General features: G+C 37.1%; 1 protein-coding gene across 2 annotated transcripts; it reads left to right on the top strand.

The window, feature by feature from the left end:
• Window positions 1-903: 903 nt before the first annotated feature.
• Window positions 904-22,914, top strand: LOC123874334. Of its 2 annotated transcripts, XM_045919609.1 has the most exons (7): window positions 904-1,011; window positions 2,106-2,282; window positions 3,219-3,438; window positions 4,438-4,644; window positions 6,285-6,392; window positions 15,513-15,623; window positions 22,651-22,914. In XM_045919609.1, exons 1-7 carry the CDS (start codon window positions 987-989, stop codon window positions 22,793-22,795), a joined length of 993 nt encoding a protein of 330 aa, XP_045775565.1. In that variant the 5' UTR covers window positions 904-986; the 3' UTR covers window positions 22,796-22,914. The 2 variants fall into 2 exon arrangements, with proteins under 2 accessions (XP_045775565.1, XP_045775564.1); XM_045919608.1 differs by lacking the exons at window positions 904-1,011; window positions 2,106-2,282; window positions 3,219-3,438; window positions 4,438-4,644; window positions 6,285-6,392 and adding exons at window positions 10,709-10,978; window positions 15,000-15,181 and having other exon boundaries at window positions 22,651-22,898.

Below are 22,914 nucleotides of genomic sequence, written 5' to 3'. Positions count from 1 at the left end.
TTTAGGAGCTTTTATATCTGTGTACACGCGTTTAAGCTATCGTGAGTGATTTTCATTATAAATATAGATAATCCTGGCTATACTGACGTGATTAGTGGACGTAAACCTGACTAGTTTTTAACCCATCCGAGGTCCTTTTTAACCCCCGACCTAAAAAGAGGGGTGTTATAAGTTTGACGTGTGTACCTGTGTATCTGTCTGTGGCATCGTAGCTCCTAAACTAATGAACCGATTTTAATTTCGTTTGTTTTGTTTGAAAGGTGGCTTGATCAAGAGTGTTCTTAGCTATAATTCAAGAAAATCGGTTCAGCCGTTTGAAAGTTATCAGCTCTTTTCTAGTTACTGTAACCTTCACTTTCACATAAATTTTTAATTTACACTTGTTCTACAGGGACTCAGCTTGCAGGGTGGTAGCCGGGATCATCTATAAACCTATCTATATACAAGATTTTTTTTTGTTCCATAGGTACTCTTTCGTTGTTATTTGCCTTAAATGAAATTAATTTATCACAATGTTAAGAACCCTAAATTACTTTCAGTATACAAACAATCCGAATTTTGCCAAAGAAAATTAAGAAGTTTCATAAAATTGAATAAGATCCGAAGTTTTAACATTTCTCCCGAATCAGGTAAGAGCTTTTTTATTGTAAAGTAGCTGCTAATAATAAAGTTATTTCTCAGACTTATAGACTGCTTACTTAAAACTATGATGGCACCTACGGGGGTGATTCAATAACTCACTGAATGATAGCCACTGACCTAACTTATTTACTTACTTGTGTTATAAGACCTACTTACCTGCCAAATTTCATGAGTCTAGGTCAACGAGATGTACGCTATAGGTTTTCTTGACAGATACGACAGACAGATGGACAGACAGACAAACAGACAGGTAGACAGACAGGCAACAAACTGATCCTATAAGAATTCCGTATTTCCTTTCCCTAAAAATTCCCAATTACCCTTTGCCGCATGGGTAATCTTCTATGTCTGAAATAGACATACGAGTAGGTACATTGTAGACTGTCTTTAATAATACATTATACTGTGTAGTGTGAGTAGATTAGAAATAATAATAGTGGTAATCCAAAGGAAGACAGCAAGCCATGTTAGTTAGAAACGGGATTAATTGTAGTTAATTTTCCCACTCCGCATAGAGATTGTTATTTCAAGGAAATAAAAGCGGAGTAAAACCTTTTCACGTCCCGGACAAAGGACAAAGGACGGTCCATTAGAACAGTTCTAAGCTGCTCCATTACTGAAGTAAATATTTCCTAGATTATTTTTTGAAGGGGATTTCTTCATTCTTCAGGCCCCTCCACATTAACGACCAACAACGCGATGTTCAATGGCGTTTCCCGTTAAACGCAGATGTAGCCACGATCAACGTACAACGGCAACGGCAAACGGAATGCCGTTTGGCGTTAGAGGATTTTAACCCCAATTCAATTGGCATGTTCAAGTATGGCTACTCAGTTTAACACGTTGATTATCGCGATAATTATGGCGTTGTTGGGCATTGACGTTAACATTAATGTGACCGGAGCATTACAAGATCGTTTATAGAAATCTAAGTCTTTGTGAAATATTGATTAATTGTACTTATATTGATGTCACAAAATATGATAACGAAATTTTACGGCCAACTATAGATACATAAGAGTATTAATTGAAAACTATGATGATTAACACGGCTCTCTCCGTCACTCGTTTCATACAATCGTAGTTCCAATTTCATTTGAATATTAAGCAACCATAGTCCATGAAATTTTGCAGACATATTCTAGAAACTAATATCTGTGTCTGTGGTGTTTTAGATTTTTTCTAAAAATATGTAGTTTTAAAATAACAGGGGCTCAAAGATTTGTATGAAAATTTTTAAGACTGCGTAACTTTGAAACCGAATATTTTAACAGAAATCTGGATCTGGGGAATATTAGTTTCTAGAATATGTCTGCAAAATTTCATGGACTTTGGTTGCTTAATATTCAAATAAAATTGGAACTACGATTGTATGAAACGTGTGACGGAGAGAGCCCTCTTAAGACTGTTAAGATAGTTTCATGTTATGTCATTAATTTTAGGTATTATTTCCATTTTTTCAGTTATTCCTAAAATGAAGATACGAAGCTTCAAAATTGTGTGTACACTACTTTCACTAGAAATAGTTTTAGCTACAGAACCAAATACAAACAATTTTGCCGTAGAAGAAGGATCTACGAGAATTTTATCCAGACGGAAAAGGTTCCTGATTTTTCCTGATGGCAGCTCGTTTCAGTTAGGTATCTCATAATCATATCAACCCATCGCCGGCTCACTACAGAGTACTGGTCTCCTATCAGTAAGAGAAGGGAGAAGATTTTTAAACTTATGTTATGTCAAGGCAAGTCTAAGGTTGAAATCTATAGAGTGCTCTTGGACTTTGCTTAGACTTAAGTTTCAGTTAAAACGAGACAGACTTATACCAGCGGTATAACGCTGTCTCGTTTTACCAGTGTCTTAAGTCTGAGCAAAGTCAAAGAGTGCTCTACAGATCTCAGCATAAAACTAGCAGCGGAATTTCGTTACAAAGACTAGCTCACTACACAAATTTTAAACCCCTATTTTACCCCCTTAGGGGTTGAATTTTCAAAAACCCTTTCTTTTTTTAGAGGATGTTTACGTCATAATAGCTATCTGTCATCCAGTGGTTTGAGCTGTACGTTGATGGATCAGTCAGTCAAAGTCAATTTTTACTTTTTTTTTAATCTATAGACTACTTAGCGCTTGGTTGCAATCAGACCAAGTAATGATGCAGCCTAAGATGGAGCGCGCTTGCCTAGAAGATGCCTATTCACACTTGACTTGAAGGTACCCATATAATATAACTAGCCGATGCCCGCGACTTCGCCCGCGTGGATTTAAGTTTTTACGAAATCCCGTGGGAACTCTTTGATTTTCCGGGATAAAAAGTAGCCTATGTACTAATCCAGGATATTATCTATTTCCATTCCAAACAGCGAAATCAGTCCAGTGGTTTTTGCGTGAAGGAGTAACAAACATACACGCACACACAGAGTCACATATACACAAACTTTTGCCTTTATAATATTAGTTTGATTGAAGGATTATGTATTCAGATTAGACTCGATCCCCGAAATACCTTTAGAACTTTCTTGAGGTGGAGTACAGGAGTCGCAAGCCTATTATAGAGCTTATAAAATATCTATTTTCCACAGTATTCTGCGCCCAAAATCAAGGTTACCTACAAGTGGGCGACATTGTGTGGTTTGGCAACACCGCTGCATTAGCGTGGGAGCTGCCCACGGACCCAGATTTACTCCTCAAACTCAAGAAACACGACAAATTATTCACCGCACAGAACAGGAACGGCGTTTCTAAGCTGTTATACTACTTGGACGAGAAGGGAAACGTCCTTTCTAAAGTCCCTTATCGAAAGTATGTATATAATAAATAAATTAAGTGATCATACGATATGCGGTAAACGCACGTTAGTGATACCCTGTTTTTGACCCCCCGATCCAAAAAGAGGGGTGTTATAAGTTTGACGTGTGTATCTTCCATAGAAGCCAAAGCCAAGACTGCCGCAAAAAAACTAGGCATTCTTAACAAGGTCAAGCAGTACTTCACGCCGCGCCAACTGATAACTTTGTATCAAGCACAAGTCAGGTCGTGCATGGAGTACTGCAGTCACCTCTACGATGGCTCTGCTAAGTACCAACTAGCAGCTCTGGATGCCGTTGACCGTCGAGCTAGGAGACTCATTGGCGAAGACTCTCCTTTGTTGGCGAAACTTCAAAGTCTCGATCACCGCCGTAAGGTCGCCGGCTTATCGGTGTTTTATAGGATATATTTCGGAGAGTGTGCACAGGAACTTTTCGATCTTGTCCCTCCTTCACCATTTTACCACCGCACCGCAAGACGTCGGGCGAGTTTCCATCCTTATGTCGTCGACATTCCATCTACACGCACGAAACGTTTTGCGTCTTCATTCCTCATACGCATGGCTAAGGTTTGGAATACTCTCCCGCGACCTGTGTTTCCTACCAATTACAATCCGGGTATCTTTAAAACAAGAGTGAATAGGCACCTTCTAGGTAAACGCGTCCCATCTTAGACCACATCATCACTTTCCATCAGGTGTGATTGTGGTCAAGCGCTTGCCTATAGTGAATAAAAAAAAAAAAAAATCTATGTATCTGTCTGTGGCATCGTAGCTCGTAAACTAATGAACCGATTTTAATTGAGTTTTTTTGTTTGATAGGTGGCTTGATCGAGTGATCTTAGCTATAATCCAAGAAAATCGGTTCAGCCGTTTGAAAGTTATCGGCTCTTTTACAGTTACTGTAACCTTCACTTGTCGGGAGTGTTATAAATTTTTAATTTGCACTTGTAATATTGTCTGCAAAATTTTCATACACAAAAAACTGTTTTTAGGAGACCCATTGTAAATCCAGCGTTTGCTAAGCGAAGTGTGGATGAACATTTGCATGGAGTAGAGGAGTATAATACAACAACAATTCAAGAGCTGCATACAAAACAGAAAAATATGAGAATTTTTGATGGTCTTGACGACGACGCTATCAATTTTCATAGAGAAGGACGGCAAAGTCTTTATGGACCTTTGGAAACGTTCATTCAAGCGTGAGTTTGACCAATTTTATATGATACCTCATTACTGAACACAGCTCTCCTCTCAGAATTTGAAGGGTTTGGCCATTGTCTACCACGCTGGCCAAGTGCGGATTAGCAGACTTCACACACCTTTGAGAACGTTAGGGAGAATTCTCAGGCATGCAGGTTTTCCTTCACTGTTAAATCAACTATTATTATTATTATTATTAGTATTTAATTTCTTAAAAAGCATGTAACTGTAAAAAGTAGAGGTGCGTGCCCGAAATCAAACCCCCGACTCCCAAATAGGAGGCCAACATCTTATAAGCACTAGACTATCACCATTTTATGCATGTTTTATGTCAAACGAGTGTAATTGGAACATTTAGTTTTTTCATGAATAAATGCTTTAAAAGTACTTACTTCAAAATAATACCGCAACTATCCTATCACACTTATTATAAAGGCAAAGTTTGTGTGTGTGTGTGTGTGTGTGTTAGTGTTCTTTATACATAAATTACTATAGACGGATTTGACTGAAATTAGTGATGCAGATAGCTCATAGACAGGGTATTAATACTGCTTAATACTGCTTCATTTGTCCCGAAAAATCAAAGAGCTCCAAGAGTTCAAAGAGAAGACGAAGTCACGTGTATAATCTAGTTTTATTATTGTAACAACAACAATAATTTTCCACTTTACTACTACAACAAGGATCAACAGTCTCTAGAATGTTCCAGATTAAAACTCGTATTTCCGTTAGCTTCATATTTTGTCAACTTTCCAAACAAACAAGTTTCAAAGCTCAGGATTATACAATACGAAATTTCCGCTAAGAAAATTCTACAATATCTTAACGAAGAGAGAATTTCTTACAGTTTTTTTTTTTGGATTTTTAAAGACAAAAGGTTTCCGTGTAAATTAGGAAAAGCTCACTTTTCTTGGTATCGACCATTTGAGGCCCAAACAATTTCTAATGCCATAAACCAATATGCATATTGGTTCAGTAGGGGACCTGCCCTAATTTTACTCGGCTGGAATTCCTTAAGGATTTATGGAGAAAACCTAGACTAATACACGTTCATATGTTTCTAAAACATGATTATTTATTTGTAACTCTTGCAGCCTGATAGTAATTATCTTCGCAGGCTGTAAAGACGTATTTGCTTAGAGTTGCATTTTAATTTGGGTTGCTTTGGATGCTGGAGACATTTTATCCTTTCGTTTCGCTTCGCCCCTATTGAAATTTCGAAAAATCCGGGCCTTGTTCATTGTCCACATTATAAAAGGAATCTATGTAAAAAAATCAGCTTTCTAGCCTAGGTCCAATGGTTTGTGCTGGGTATTGACAAGTCAGTCAATGAGTGAGTCAGGACTTTCTTTTCATTGTATAAGATGTGTTCAAAGTTGATGACATGCAGCATTTCATTGTATTATCTTATTAAAAACAATGAATTTAAATTCTTAAAATACATATCTAGCTTGTATTACAATTAGGTAAATATGAATGTGGTAGTGAAATTTTCGTTAATCCAAGGAATAAATTAGATTCAAACTTTCGACTTACCACATTTCAGTCCATCCTTTTATTATGAACCTATTGAGCTTACTCATCCCTCAAAGTTGTCTCCAAAGAGAGCAAAGCTCAAAATTTCTTTTGCATTTTCCAGACTGGGGTGGACGGGGAAAGAATGCCTCTTACGTCTGCTATGCGAGACGGGAAAGGGTGGTGCAGACCAAGGCACGTTTTTAGAAGAAATCTTTAGAGCCACTTTTACGTGAGTCTTTTGTATTATTTGCGGCCATTTATTTTTATTATGCTATTTGTTATATTTTATCCTGACAAAGGGTCGCTCACATGTATGAGGAGAATTTTGACAACATTTTTTTTGGTCTGGAATTTATATAAAGTTGGGGGGTTTCTTTGTCTTTGGCATTGAATTAAATGTATGGAACGGCATTCATAACAAAACATAGTAAATATTGAGATATGTTGGAACACATAAGTGATTCCATGTTATGATTAATCATTATCATCAACCAACACATAAGTGATTCCATGTTATGATTAATCAATCATCACATAAGTGATTCCATATTATGATTAATCATTATCATCAATCATCACATAAGTGATTCCATGTTATGATTAATCATTATCATCAACCGACACATCAGTGATTCCATGTTATGATTAATCATTATCATCAACCAACACATAAGTGATTCCATGTTATGATTAATCATTATCATCAATCATCACATAAGTGATTCCATGTAATGATTAATCAATAATCACGGGAGCACGGGCCTCCTTCAGAATGAGAAGGGTTAAGCCATAGTCTACCACACTGGCCAAGTGCTGATTAGCAGACTTCACACACTTTTGAGAACATTGAGGAGAACTCTCAGGCATATAGGTTTCCTCACAATGTTTTCCTTCACCGTTAAAGCATGTGATACTTAATTGCTTAGCACGCACATAACTCCGAGAGGTTAGAGGTGCGTGCCCTGGATCGAACCCCGGACCCCGGACTAGAAAGCCAACATCTTAACCACTGACTAGGTTATCACCAATTAAAAAAAAAAACAGAAAAATCACGAAAAATCGATGGAATTTTTCAGTGCTGAGGGATTCAGAATCGAATCCCTGGTTTATTTTTCTTAGCATGTCACTTAAACGCTGTATTATTTGAAACTTGGCTACAAAGGAAAGTACGAGTAGGTAAGCAGAGTACCGTATAATTAATTGAATGCCAAATAAATAATTGAAAAATTTCCTTCTACGTTTCAGGCTCCCCGAGGGTCGTAAATTCGATGGTGACTTATACAGGGATTACGATGAAGCCCACAGAGCAAAAGGAAATTGCGCCAATTTATATCCTCAATGCAAACAAACTGTTAAATAAATACGATTTCTTTAGTATTGTTTATTGATTAACAGATTATGCCCGAGACTTCGTCTGCTATTCAAATTTCAAACCCATAGGTTAAAAAATCTATTTTCACGCGGATGAAGTTATCATCTGGTATTATATATCAATGTTCGTATTTCACAGTTTTGATGCAATAAATAAAATGTTAAAACAGATAAAAACTGTTACGGAAGGTTGAGAAATGTGTAGGTACAGTTCAGATAGTTCTGCAAATTACTGGCGACAGAAAATTTCGGAACGTTTCGCAAAATGCAAATGTAAACATTAATGTGAGAGCAGTAGAGCATAAATTGGATCGCTCGGAGGAAATCCGCGAAGGTGTTAAACTAACGTAATGAGTGGAGACGTCTGTCGGTCTAATTCTTTGATCAAACATCCCGGGTCAGCGAACAGGCCTGCTACACTTCGTAGCAATAGTAAGGATATTCCTTACCCTATTTAAAATTTAGGTTGAACATACATAGGTATATAAACGAAAAAGCTTACTAACTGACTGACTGACTGATTGATCTATCAATGCACAGCTCAAACCACAGGACGAATCGAGCTGGGCATGCAGATAGCTATTACGACGTAATTACCTACCGTAATTTACGACGTAAATTTCTGCTAAGAAAATCTTGAAAATTCAGCTTCTAAGGTGGTTAAATAGAGGTTCTACCTAGTTTTATCATATTTTTATTCAAAACAAGATTCCGATGAATTGAGAACCTCCTCCTTTTTTCAAAGTCGGCTAAAAATTGAGATATGGGTAAACCTACATAAGGGTTCCGATGACAGTAAATCTTACTTATGATTTAACGAACACTTAATGGTAGGTGATGATCTTACTTGATCGTCACTATCACAACCGATAGCCAGCCCACTACTGAGGACAAATCTTATGGGAATGAGAAGGGTTACTTAACTAACTCACTTTGGTCAAGTGCAGATTGTCCAACATCCACTTCTTTTAGAACATTATGGGGAACTATCAGGCATGCAGGTTTCCTCACGATGTTTTACTTTTCCAGTGATTTTTGATTGCTTAAAAAGATCGAATCGTAAAATGGCAAGGGGGAACTAGATCAAATAGTTACTAGCATACTCTCCGAAGTGTATTATCCTGTAGAATAACGACAGACTACAAACTCTATGGCTGTATTAAATTTTCAAAATATTTTAGACACTCATCACACCCTGGATTAATAATTCCAGGAAATCAAATAAAAAAAAAGCAATATAAAAATTAAAGACAAATTCCGTTTGCACCCACTGGTGGGGAAGCTGGAAGGTGCACGGCTAGCTCCCCAAAAAATCTGACTTATATCCTGATTCCTGTAGGACTCCGACAGACAGGCAACATCCGTAGCTTTATTCAATTTCCAAAATGTTTCAGACACTCGTCACACCCTGAAACAATTCCCGGACATCAATTTCAAAAACAAATATCTATAAAAAAAAACCGAACCAAAAAATTCTAACGTACCTAAGTTAGTTATCCAATTTGTTTTTAATCTGATATCTCTTTTTCACAATCTCTATTGAGCTAGTAAATGTAAACAAAGGGAAAAAATGGAACGGCAATTGATAGATTTCAATTTGGTTTGCGACTATGAAAAACTGACAACCATTTCAACTCCACCAGATTGGCGTAAACGCCGCGCCGCAGTGAATATTCAAAACCATTCAAAACGTAAATTTTCATAAATTTCATTTATTTAATTAAAGTTTTTTATGCTCGGTATCGATATTTATTCAGTGGCATTATTCCTTTATCATATTTGATTATTTCTTTATCATATTGAGTAAACTATAAGGGTTTTTCCTTTTGAGGTACGGAACCCTAAAAATGACTTCTCACACGCCATTTTAACTTTATGTGTCAAATATCATGTCAAAAGTACGATTTTAGACATGACATGACAGTTGCCCCATAGAGTTAAACTGGCGCGTGAGAAGTCATTTTTAACCCCCGACCCAAAAAGAGGGGTGTTATAAGTTTGACGTGTGTATCCGTCTGTGGCATCGTAGCTCCTAAACTATTAAACCAATTTTAATTTAGTTTTTTTTTTGTTTGAAAGGTGGCTTGATCGAGAGCGTTGTTAGCTATAATCAGCCGTTTGAAAGTTATTAGCTCTTTTCTAGTTATTACTGTAACCTTCACTTGTCGGGGGTGTTATAAATTTTTAATTTACACTTGTTTACGGACTATACCATCAAACACCTCATGCTATAAAGGTCGAGTGGAGAGCTCACGTCTCGTCGTTACCTAATTAGGTGGTCTGAGGAGGACGAACTTAATCCGTTCTGCAACACACATGTCTTTATATGTGCACGTAATGCCATCAAGGACATTGGACGAGCCACAGTGAAAGAGAACCACGCCATATCATATCATAGCCACGACCACTCTTAAAAGAGCATACCAATTGAGGAGAAGAATCCAATGATAGTAGGATTTCTTAGGATAATGATACGATGGTCTCCCAGATCCTTTTGCCTACGACTGTACTAAAAGTACAGGATTTCACCAATTGGTACAGTGGTTTATTTAGCAGGATATAATTGATAACTAGCTTATGCCCGCGATTTCATCCGCGGGGGTACACAAATTTCAAACCCCTGTTTTATCCCTTTAGGGATTAAATTTTCAAAAATCCTTAGATCTGCTAAGGATTTTTGAAAATTTCTCTAAGTCTAAGTCATAATAGTTATCTGCGTGCCATATTTCAGTCCTGCCAGTCCAGTAGTATGAGCTGTGCGTTGATAGATCAGTCAGTCAGTCAGTCAGCTTTTCCTTTTTAACCCCCGACCCAAAAAGAGGGGTTTTATAAGTTTGACGTGTGTATCTGTGTGTCTGTGTGTCTGTGTATCTGTCTGTGGCATCGTAGCTCCTAAACGAATGAACCGATTTTAATTTAGTTTTTTTTTGTTTGAAAGGTGGCTTGATCGAGAGTATTCTTAGCTATAATCGAAGAAAATTGGTTCAGCCGTTTGAAAGTTATCAGCTCTTTTCTAGTTTTCTTATAGAGATTTTTGTGTCGGGGGTTTTTAAATTTTAAGTTATATACAAATAACCAGGGTAGACGGCTTAACTGTCAGTTGGTACCTAATGTTGAAAAAACTAAACTGGGATAACAAGCTTTGTTACAGCATGAGGTAACTCCGTGCTAAGTTTTACAGTAAACAGTCATGCGCCTACAGAAGCACGTGAGACTGGGTCGTAGGAAAATGATTATATTACATGTTTAACTTAAATCTCCATAAAAGTGTTAGACTTAGGTTAGTTAATAATGCGGTTGCGGATACTAGTCGTTATTCTAGTGATGTTAATGACAGTTATCGTTAGTGCAAACAGTACAGATAAGTGTCCAAATGTGAAGACGTCGATAGACTCTATAAGGAAGAGGCGTCATCTGACGTTTCCTGATGGAACTAATTTTGTGGTAAGTGAATATTTTTTTCCTTTAAAGATTTATATGAGAGTCGCTGGATGAAGTTCTTTGCTTTATAAAGAAAGGCTCAAATAAAAAAAAACGAAAACACTAGTTCAATTTGAGAGTAATTTAACATAAACGCCTGTGACATCTAAATCAGTTGTTCCATGTATTAATTAGTTAGTCCACATTTTTTATTTGGTTACAATTTTAATAGTTAACTGAAAAAGTATTTATTTGTTGCAAAATAAGTGCATATTTTTAAATTACGTCGTTGAACTGAATAATTAATATTTTTTCCAAAAAAGATGAACGATATAATAATTTAATCCCAAGCAATACACAGGGTGTATAAATTGACGCCTATGTCTGTGTGTCTGTCTCTAGCATTGATTCAGATCTTTAAATAGATATTTTGCGAATAAATGAAATATTTTTAGTTTTTAAATGAAATTCATCTGTTCAAATATCTTTTGCATAATTATATTCGTAATTATACTACAGATTAAAATATTAAGTTAATAATTTTCACATTCAGGCAAAATATAAAACATAATTTCATAAATTAGTAAGCCAAATGATATATTTGATGACAGGCCTCGATTCTAATCAAATATTGGAATCGGGATTGCGGCGATTAATTTGGGGGTAATTTCAATTTTACGATGTAATGAATTGATATGGATATCATAAAATATGAATGGGACAACCATATTCAATACTAGATGATGCTCGCGACTTCGTCCGCAAGAATATATGTTTTGGAAATTGCGGGGAAACTTTTTGATTGGCAGACTACAGATACTTTTGTGAATATTATAGGGAACTCTCAGGCATGCAGGTTTCGTCGGGATGTTTTCTTTCACCGTTACAGCAAGTGATATAAATTTAATTGCTTCGATCCGAGGGAAGGCTGCGGTGCCCGTAGTAGGTACGGGTGTCAAAGCACTCTATCGGGTAACATATTTATTATGTTTTCCTTTTCGTTATTCTAATTTAAGGAGTTCAATTATTGTTAAAAACTGTTTCTCTTGCTTAAGAAATATATTATTATTATTAAAAACACTTTTGTATTAATAGAGAGGTAAGTAAATACATATAAGAGATCGACAGGTATTTCATTCAAGTGAACAAAAGTTCTGAATCCATAAAGAAGGGTAGGTACCCCTTCTATACAGAACCTTTTGAATAAAAGCTGCATAGTTTCACGGCGATCCAATAGAGGCTGATAGTGACCCGTGTTTCAAAGTATTTGGAATTTTATAAAGAATCTGCAACTGGAATCTTATTGAATGCTTGGTGTCCAATATAAGGTATGGCTTTATCTATTTTGTTTAGAAGATTCAAGATGCTTCTGTGACGGATATTACAAAAAACCGGCCAAGTGCGAGTCAGACTCGCGCGCTGAGGGTTCCGTACTCGGGTATTTTTTCGAATATTTTGCACGAAGCGATCCTATAAGGGTTCCGTTTTTCCTTTTGAGGTACGGAACCCTAAAAAACAAGTTCGTCTGCGAATATGCCAAATTATAGCTTTCCACTACTAATACTCTCTGAACGCTATGCCCCGGTCAAATGGATGGACGGACAAACGGACAGATAGACAGAAAACATATCAAAACTATAACGGTTCTTTGTTGCCTAAAGCCTTACTTTCATTTACTACTTTACTAAAATTAGTGAAACCGTTGCAATCAGTAACCCAAGCTCACAAAATTAGCTAGTACCTACCTAATCAATCAATCTGATTGCATTTGCATAAATACTAGTAAGCTAACAGCGATAACAATAATAATAGCGAGGCCAAATATTATTGGAACTTGCCTAATTTCATGGTTCTATGTTTATCATGGTTTCATGGTCTATAGTTCATCTTAAGATCTCATCATTAATACTATAAAATGTGTTTGATAAAAAATAACGAGCAAACAAGCAGGCGGGTCACCTGATGTTAAGTGATTACCGCCGCCCATGAACATTTGCAAGACCAGAGGAACCGCCGATGCGTTCCGGCCTTTCAGGAATTTGTTGGTCCACCCTTTGAATAACCCCATGTTGTAATCTAGTGGGAACACCGGCGATGGGAGTTGATTTGCTAAGTAGCTACTTCTTTACTGCATTTTAACTAATTTCAACCAAAATTACAGAGATCTTGTATCACATCACACTTCACACTAATATTATAAAAGTGAAAGTTTGTATGTGTATGTGTGTTTGTGTGTGTGTGTGTGTATGTTTGTTACTCCTTCACGCAAAAAATACTGGACGGATTTGGCTGAAATTTGGAATGGAGATAGATGATATCCTGGATTAGCACATAGGCTACTTTTTATCCCGGAAAACCAAAGAGTTCCCACGGGGTTTTTAAAAAACCTAAATCCACGCGGACGAAGTCGCGGGCGTCAGCTAGTCAACAATAAAAGCTTCCAGACTATAAAGTCTATCACGCTAGCCAAGTGTGGATTAGCAGACTTCACACACATTTGAGAACATTATGGAGAATTCAGGCGTTGAGGTTTTCTCACGATGTTTTCCTTCACCGTTAAAGCAAGGCTCCGCAAGATAGATGCCCGCGACCTCCTAAATAAAAGGTTTAATCATAATCACTAGGCTATCACAGCTTCCATACAGAGATTTTACTCAGAAAATAATATATATTAGGTATTTTATACCATTTTTGTTCAGTTTCGATTTCTATAGACCTCGCCTGTGGTAGGTAATAACAGCACGGACAATGCCCATTCGCAAAGCGATTTGCATTACAGTCCGATGCCTTCAGCTGGCGATAACAGGAAGCAAGTCTGTGCAGCTGCCATCTACAAGTTCCTATTCACAAAATATCTAGAAAGCCAGACTAAAGGTAACTCTGAGGAATCATATACCTTAGAATATCACACTTCACACTAATATTATTAAGGCGAAAGTTTGTATGTATGTGTGTGTGTGTGTGTGTGTGTGTGTGTATGTTTGTTACTCCTTCACGCAAAAACTACTGGACGGATTTGGCTGGAGATAGAAAATATCCTGGATTAGCACATAGGCTACTTTTTATCCCGGAAAACCAAAGAGCTCCCACTGGATTTCGAAAAACCTAAATCCACGCGGACGAAGTCGCGGGCGTCAGCTAGTAATAAATGATATGTTAAGATATTTGCTTCGGAAGTATTTTACAAAAGTACCTATTGAAAGTAACTACAGTATTGTGGGACACCTTCCAACACAATGGACCGATGACATAAAGGGCTGGCGGGGAACGGCTGTTTGAGGAAGGCTGAGAACTGGCTGTGGAGGCGCTCTTTAGGGAAGGCTTATGTCTTGGATGCCCACAGGCTGATGGTGATGATCATTAAAAGTAGGTACAGAGTCGTTCTCTTAATCGAGCCATTACGGTGGTCGGCAGATGCTTTTACTATCTGAATGCGAATACCATTTGCCAGCAGCTACCACCCTACCAGCAAAGCCGTACCACCAAGCGATAGCCAAGTATGGGTTTAATGTAAATTGCCATACCCCTTCCAGGTTAGCCCGCTTCCATCTTAGACTGCATCATCACTTACCAGCAGGTAAGATTGCAGTCAAGGGCTAGTAAAAAAAAACAGGTCTCAGCTCCAGCGTCTGTCTTCATCATTGTCAACCAATAGACGTCCACAGATGACATAGATCCCTAGTAGAGAGTTCCACACGCCACGGTCTTGCGTCACTTGAATCCAGCGGCTCCCTGCGACTCCTTTGATGTCGTTATTGTCCACCTGATGGGGGGTCTTCAAACGCTGCACTTTCTAGTGCAAGGTCAACATTCTAACTCCTTGGGGTCCAAATGTCTATAGGATTTTCGAACTATTGCCCTACCCATTGCTATTTCAACTTTGCAACCTGTTGAGCTATGTTGGTTTCTTTGATTCTCTAACAAATCTCCTCATTTCAGATTTGATTACGTAGAGAAACTCCAAGCATTGCTCTCTTCATCGCCCGCTGAATGTTTTGATTGCTTACTACATACTATATAAAAACCCTTTTGTATTACCATGCAGATAACCATATCGCTGGTGAAAGCATTCATGACTCACGCACCATCGGGCTGGAACCTTGCGCTGGAGATCGATGTTCTCTTCCCCCTTCCCGACGCGAAGTTCACAAACGCCTTCTTCAGAAGAAAGCTGCACCACCAACAGAAGAGAGAGTTTTGGCAACGGCTTCAGAATGCTATTGATTAGTAAGTAGTAAATCGTCATCATCAACAACCCATTCTCAGAAAGAGAGGGTTTGGTTATAGACTACCGTGCTGGTCAATTGCAAGAACAACAACATTATGAAAAAAAAAGGCATCCGGGCTTCCTCAGCAAGTTTTCCTTCACTGTAAGATTGAACACAGCAAATCAAGCTACTATCAAATAGGAATTTGATAGTAGCTTGATTTGCCCCCCCCCCCCCCCCCCCTCCCTATCAAATAGGAGGCTACTATCAAGCTATATCAGCTGTATTTATTGCATTTGAAACTCAGAGTGGATTCAGCAACTACAATGATTTTTTTTCCAATTTTTCAGCCACCATATAAACGGCCGGGCCTGTATTTTGAGATGCATCTGCGAAGCTAAGAGTTACTTAGCTCCACCAGGAAAGTCTCTTGTGCACGACCTGCTAAGAGTTATATTTACGTAAGAATTATTTGTTTATTTCTATCCACTGTAATATGGTTTTCCTAACCAAATTTCGCGCGGCCAACTTCAAGGAAGACTAGCTATACACAGGGTCATTCATCATCATCATCGAAACCCATTGCTGATTCACTACTGAGCACGGTCTCTTCTTGAATTAAAAGGGTTTGGCTTAGTCTATCACGCTGGCCAAGTGCGGATTGGCAGACTTCATACACTTTTTGAGAACTCTCAGATGTGCAGGTTTCCTTACCATGTTTTCCTTCACCGTTAGAGCAAATGCTCTATTTTTCCAAAAAGTTTCAGTCCGGGATCGAATTCCTGACCCCCCCGATTAAGAGACCGACATCTTAACTACTAGGCTATCAACGCATTTTTATAAACACATAATATAAATCATACACTACACTGGGTAGGTACTCTATTCCCTCATTCTCATACTCCGATGAGACGGAAATTCGACACGACCAAGGAGAGATTAGACGGCATCGCTTGCTCTTCGGAGCACAGATTGCAACAATACCAACATTCAAATTTTGGACGACTACTTTTAACAAAAACTAACTTTTTTGTTAAAAAGTAGTAGGCTAGCCGGGTCTTATTGATAATGAAAATAATTTTTTGAAGTTCCTTTTTTAAAAATTAAAAGATCATCATTATCATCTTCAACGCATCGCCGGGTCACTACTAAGCACGGATCTCCTTTCACAATTTTAAGGGTTTGACTATAAGTTCACTATGCTGGCCAAGTACGGATTGGCAGTCGCAGAAAGACGCAAAAGGAAAATAGCGTTACTTAAACGTTATACTGGCGTACTGCTTCCTATTTAACTTGAATTGTATTATTTAAACCCGAGGAGCTCTCGCAAGGCTCTACCGTGAGTGCCTTACCAAAGCCTCACAAAGTAGGTATTTTACATATTATGAGAACGATACAATCCATACAATCAGATACAATGTGATTGTCATGTCTTTTGAAGTATTTTGTTCAAACGAACATCGTTTAAATATATGGTTTTCATTCTTATTATTTTATTTTAAGGGTTCCGTACCTCAAAAGGAAAAACGGAATCCTTATAGGATCACGTTGTTGTCTGTATGTCTGTCCGTCTGTAAAAAAATTGACCTAACGGATGTTACATCAATAAAAGTGGAGGTCTCTAAATTTTTTTGTTATTTTATGGAGTGGGGTGTCAAATGAAAGAGGAGAAAATTCTGAACTTATGAATATAAATGTACAACAACATTAAAATGTACCAAGCGACAGAAAAACAATTTTACTCTAATATTTCAGCGTTTATTAAGACGACGATCGCAGTAGGGGTTTTAGTTACAACTTTTTTACAAATGGGTCTTTGAGCATAATTATTTTTAGCTTGTTGCGTACTTCCAAATTATTTAACGATAATAATATCAAGAACTTTGAAATATCACGCGTTCATGTTAATCGCAGGATAATCGTACACTCTGGCATTAAACGCGGCGTGTTCTTTGCATGTAAACATACGAATGCATATTGCGCCATTTGATACATTTTTTTAAAGACTGCCATAATTATCATTCCCTTTCCCCCTCCAACTAAGCGTAAAGCTTGTGCTAGGAGTAGATACGACAATAGTGCAACAGGTTGGATTTGAACCGCCGACCTTTCAGATTTCAGTCCACTCCTTTCACCATTGAGCTATTCAAGCTTAGTTTGGAGCTAGCTAGCTAAGTAATTTGTATACAAATAAAAACGTACACAATTACCAGTAAATGAATTTGCTTACCTAGCCTAGAAGCGGGCATTGCAAGTTTATTTTTATTTCTAGTATTTACAGTATAACAACAGTAATTTTTTGTTTGATTTATTGATGTTTTTATGCACATATACCGACTAAATTTTTAAAAATGTATTGAATATACACTGTCATACTCTCATAACTTTCAATTCTTTTAGCCCTAATTCACACGAGTGTTAAAAAAGCATTGCGTAAAACCTGACGTTGTGCTGGACATAAAACAGTGCGCGATAAAAAAGAGTTGCGTATCAACAGATACTTAGGATGCATTTGTTCTATTTGAACGCTTTTTTAACGGACGTTAAAAAAGCTCTCGTACGAATGAGGCCTAATCTTCGCCTCTCGTGGCCTTCATTCGAACGGCTCTCTTCTGCAGCACAAAAATAGAATTAATATCAGCAGCACTACACCATATTTCCCGTGTGTTTCCACGTGGAATGTTCTCCGTATCAAGTTAATTGCCTTATAATCCGCGTACGTGACGCTTATCTATACGTGTGCGGATTAATTCATAATATTCATTCCAATGTCTTTACACTCTCTGCTGGCTGTTAACTACTAGGTTTTATATTCTGTAACACTTAACTAATTTTCTATCGGTATGATCATTTTTAACCCCCGACCCAAAAAGAGGGGTGTTATAAGTTTGACGTGTGTATCTGTGTTATGTGTATCTGTCTGTGGCATCGTAGCTCCTAAACTAATAAACCGAGTGTTCTATTATTATAATCCAAGAAAATTGGTTCAGCCGTATGAAAGTTATCAGCTCTTTTCTAGTTACTGTAACCTTCACTTGTCGGGGGTGTTATAAATTTTTAATTTACACATATTATTTCCGTGATTATTTCTATTTTGTGATCACTGCCGGATTTTTAAATATTTTATTTTCGGTCTAAAAGGTATGTCAGTCGAAATGTCAGCATGATCATTTAAATTTTTATGATCATTGTCGTTTTTTGTTTCGATTTCATTTGTAATTTTACTCTCAAACGTCCCGAAATGATGTGCGTAATTTTAGTGATTTCATTTCTGTGAACTACTTTTTTAATACAGTTGCTCAAAAAGTGGCGTATTGCAGGTACGTATAGCGTTCGGGATGTGGGCTATTACATACTCGTGCTTTTTCTTTACCTTTCCCGCACTCGTGCTTTTTCTTTCCCAACTGTCATAATATTAAAAAGAAAAACCAACCATGAAGTTTTTACTAAAAAAATTCATAGAAGTTTTTATGATTCATGCAAATACGTATTTCTAATAAGAAGCTACTAATTTGTTTCAATATCAGATTTAATGATTTGATTGAATGAGTTTGGTTAGGTTTCATTTCATTTCATCTCATTAAATTTCATTTTCATTTCATATCAATAAAAAACTTCTACTGAAGACTTGGCTGTATGGGCATAGTTCCCTTTGCCTACCAGAATGGGTGAAGAAAAAAAAACTCTGCTTATATTCTACGGTTGGCGCCATTTTTCAGAAATGTTGTTTGCGAGTTTAGTTGTTGGTTGCCTAAAATGAGTAATTTCGACCCTAGTTTTTTATATCTATTAACAATAAAGTTGTTTTAAATTAAATAAAATTAAGTTAGTTGAGTTTATTGTGTTTTTATTATTTTATTAAATTGCTTCATTTTTTCGCAACTGTATTAAAAATAGTCGTTCAGTACACGTGCGGAACCGTCATTGCAACTCGTTCCGACTGTCAACCCTCGCCTTCAGCTACGCCTCGGCTCGGGTAGACATTTGTCGGAACTCTTTGCAATGACAGCCTTTCCGCACTTGTAATGAAATATACTATTAAGAAGAGCTTTTAACGGCTTATTATCGCAATTATGCGAATTAATTCATAACATTCATACCAATGGCTCTACACTTGCGTTTGGCTGTTAACTACTAGGTTTTATGTTCACTTTATATTATTTCCTATAAGTGTGATCATTTTTATTTCCATAGTTACTTCAATTTATGATCACTGCTGGATTTATAATATAAACCTTCTGTTTTCGGTCGAAAATTGGTATACTTACGAATACCCGAAATATCAGCAAGCCTTCTATTATTTTTTAGTAAAAAATTGGTATTAACGGATATCAAAATGTCAGCATGATCATTTTTATTTTGAATCGTGATCATAATATTTAACTACTAGCTGACACCCGCGACTTCGTCCGTGTGGATTTAGGTTTTTCGAAATCCCGTAGGAACTCTTTGATTTTCCGGGATAAAAAGTAGCCTATGTGCTTGCTAATCCAGGATATTATCTATCTCCATTCTGAATTTCAGCCAAATCCGTCCAGTGATTTTTGTGTGAAGGAGTAACAAACATACACACACACATACAAACTTTGGCCTTTATAATATTAGTGTGAAGTATGAAGCAAAAGGACCCAATGTGATTTTAAGCTCATTCCATACAATATTATGATAAACCAGTACCTACGGTAATATACATAGGTATGTACTTACCTTAGCTAATGAGGCATTAATGGCCATATTAATAGCGCCGTCGAATTAGCCTGTGCGGTTTGCGTAGCCGCTGATTGATTACGCCGATGACAAGCCCAGACACCGCAATTTATTGGATTTTTAGGGTTCCTTATTTCAAAAGGAAAAACGGAATCCTTATAGGATCACTCTGTTGTCTGTCTGTCTGTCTGTCTGGCTGTCCGTCTGTCGTGTCTGTCAAGAAAACCTATAGGGTACTTTCCATTGACATCATGAAAGACATGCAAATAGATAACTATTATGACGTAGACATCCACTAAGAAAGGATTTTTGAAAATTCAACCCCTAAGGGGGTAAAATAGGGGTTTGAAATTTGTGTACTTAGTTCAAGCGGACAAAGTCGCGGGCATGAGCTAGTCAAAATATAAGTAAGCACGCAGATCAGAGTCTAAGTAACAACCCATAAGTGCACATAACATTATGGAATATAACTGTAAGGTTATTTTTAAAAAGTTGATTTGAGTTGTCAAAAATAATATAAAATTATTAATTTAGCTGATGAAGGTAGTTTGGTAAAATCGATATTTGGCTCATTCGATGTCATACAATCTGTTACTAGGAGGCCAACAAGATTGAACTTGCATAAATACGGGTGTTTTGAAGGTTTTAGTTCAGTCTCCTTCTGAGATTCGGAGCGATATCGCATATTTTCGGTATTTGGATTGTGAACTGAATAATTAGATGTTGTGATAGCAATCACGCTCTAATTAAATTATTTATTTTGGCATTAGTTTGTTTAGATTAAAACTCTCGGATAACCTTACACATTAAACTTGTGTTTTTTTTGTGTTGGTTTTGGAGAGGACATTCCAATAATTCGATAAAAATATTTAAATAATACCTGCTTTTCTGAGTGACGCCAATAATTCAGAAGTGGGATGTGTCTCACGTTGTCTTAATTTCGCTGTGGTATCTTTTTGTAAACAACCCACATTTGATTAAAATTTTTATTGAGTTTGATTTGGTGATTAAAATTTTTAGTTTTTTTTTTTTTTAATAATTTAGTCTTTTGTGAATTGGAAAGTAATTTGCAATGAGTGGTTCAGATTTTGTATACATTGAATGATAAGTTAGTCGTTTGGATTTATTGTTGACTTGATATTAAAACTGAGGGTTCGGCAGTTCAAGGATAGGTTTTAATGATTTGACGGAGGGCAGGATAGCCCATGATTTCGATTTGACTTAGGGCAAGGAAGCCCGCGACTGACAAGATTATTTAGAAACACGAGGGCGTGTTAAATTCAGGACGGCCGAACTGTAAGGTTATTTTTAAAAAGTTGATTTGAGTTGTCAAAAATAATATAAAATTATTAATTTAGCTGATGAAGGTAGTTTGGTAAAATCGATATTTGGCTCATTCGATGTCATACAATCTGTTACTAGGAGGCCAACAAGATTGAACTTGCATAAATACGGGTGTTTTGAAGGTTTTAGTTCAGTCTCCTTCTGAGATTCGGAGCGATATCGCATATTTTCGGTATTTGGATTGTGAACTGAATAATTAGATGTTGTGATAGCAATCACGCTCTAATTAAATTATTTATTTTGGCATTAGTTTGTTTAGATTAAAACTCTCGGATAACCTTACACATTAAACTTGTGTTTTTTTTGTGTTGGTTTTGGAGAGGACATTCCAATAATTCGATAAAAATATTTAAATAATACCTGCTTTTCTGAGTGACGCCAATATAATTATGGATCAATACAAGACGGCACATTTGTACAATGTACCTAAACTTTACAATTTTGTATGTGGGTAAATCAATCCAAATAAACAATTACTTAGTATGAATTAGAAAATGAATATAAAGTGTTCGGATACCCTAATCCTAGAGCAAAACAAGATAAAATTGCTCTGTCCCATATAACGCTTCCCCATGTAAGATTCCGGTTTGATATATTACTACCACCTACCGCGCAGTTTATCTTGAGGGCACCAAGAGGCGTAGAGCCGTAATAGCCTAGTGGTTAAAGCCTCCGCACCTTCTATTTAGGAGGTCAGGGGTACGATCCCGGGTATGCACCTCTAACTTACAGAATTATGGGGTACTAGAGGATGCCCGCGACTTTAAAGATCCCGTGGGAACTTTTGATTTTCCGGGATAAATAGTTGCCTATATCAATTACAGGGACGCAAGCTACCTCGGTACCAAATTTCATACAAATCGGTTAAACGGATGGGTCTTTAGGAATCTCGTGGGAACTCTTTGATTTTCTGGGATAAAAAGTAGCCTATGTCCGTCCCCGGGATATAAGCTAACCCTGTACATTTCATCGGAATCGGTTAATCAGTTGGGCTGACAAAAGGTAGCAGACAGACAGATAGACATGCTTTCGCATTTATAATATTAGTATGGATTTAAGCAATTAAATATAAAAGAAAACATCACGAGCAAATCTGCATGCCTGAGAGTTCTCCATATCGAGCCAGCGTGGTAGACTATGCCAAATCCCTCCCTTTTGAGAGGATACTTATGCTCAGTAGTGGGCCGGCAATGGGTTGATGATGATAACAACGCTTCCCCATCTAAGATTCCGGTTTGATATATTATTACCACCCGCCGCGCATTTTATCTGCAGTTTATCTTGAAAGCACCACGAGGCGTTATGGAGGCGCACTCGGACGGGAGAAAAATATCAAAAATCGCCATACATAATATCAGTTATTTATCTTTGAGATAAACATTTTATATGTATACTGTAACTGTATACGTATATACTTACTTAATTTTTTCATTTCAGAGCACCAGTGCATGAAAAGGAGTTCAATGAAGAAGTAGGAGACGTATACAGTGAAGTTTTGGACCCAGACTTTTGTGACGAAGTGAACGATTGTCCTATTTCGCTGCTGAATTTCGTTTTGACTTTGAATAAAATGAAGTATTGAGTGTTTTATATACCTATACAATGAAATATGATATTTGAAAAAATGAACAAAAGGAAAATTGAGTTGAATTTAAAATATGGGCTCTAGGATTATATCTCATCAATGTTTAATTAATTTAA

This window comes from Maniola jurtina, chromosome 18 (genome assembly GCF_905333055.1).
Source record: "Maniola jurtina chromosome 18, ilManJurt1.1, whole genome shotgun sequence".
NCBI classification, from domain to species: Eukaryota; Metazoa; Arthropoda; class Insecta; order Lepidoptera; family Nymphalidae; genus Maniola; species Maniola jurtina.
This window is presented reverse-complemented; position numbering and strand designations above follow the sequence as displayed.

What these genes read in the sequence shown, in the direction of transcription:
- LOC123874334 (XM_045919609.1), top strand. Translation starts at nt 987, where the DNA reads ATGTCTGAAATAGACATACGAGTAG. An exon ending in TTGGAAACGTTCATTCAAGC is followed by an intron (nt 4,645 to 6,284) that starts GTGAGTTTGACC and finishes TGCATTTTCCAG; the next exon opens with ACTGGGGTGGACGGGGAAAG. An exon ending in CTGCTAAGAGTTATATTTAC is followed by an intron (nt 15,624 to 22,650) that starts GTAAGAATTATT and finishes TTTTCATTTCAG; the next exon opens with AGCACCAGTGCATGAAAAGG.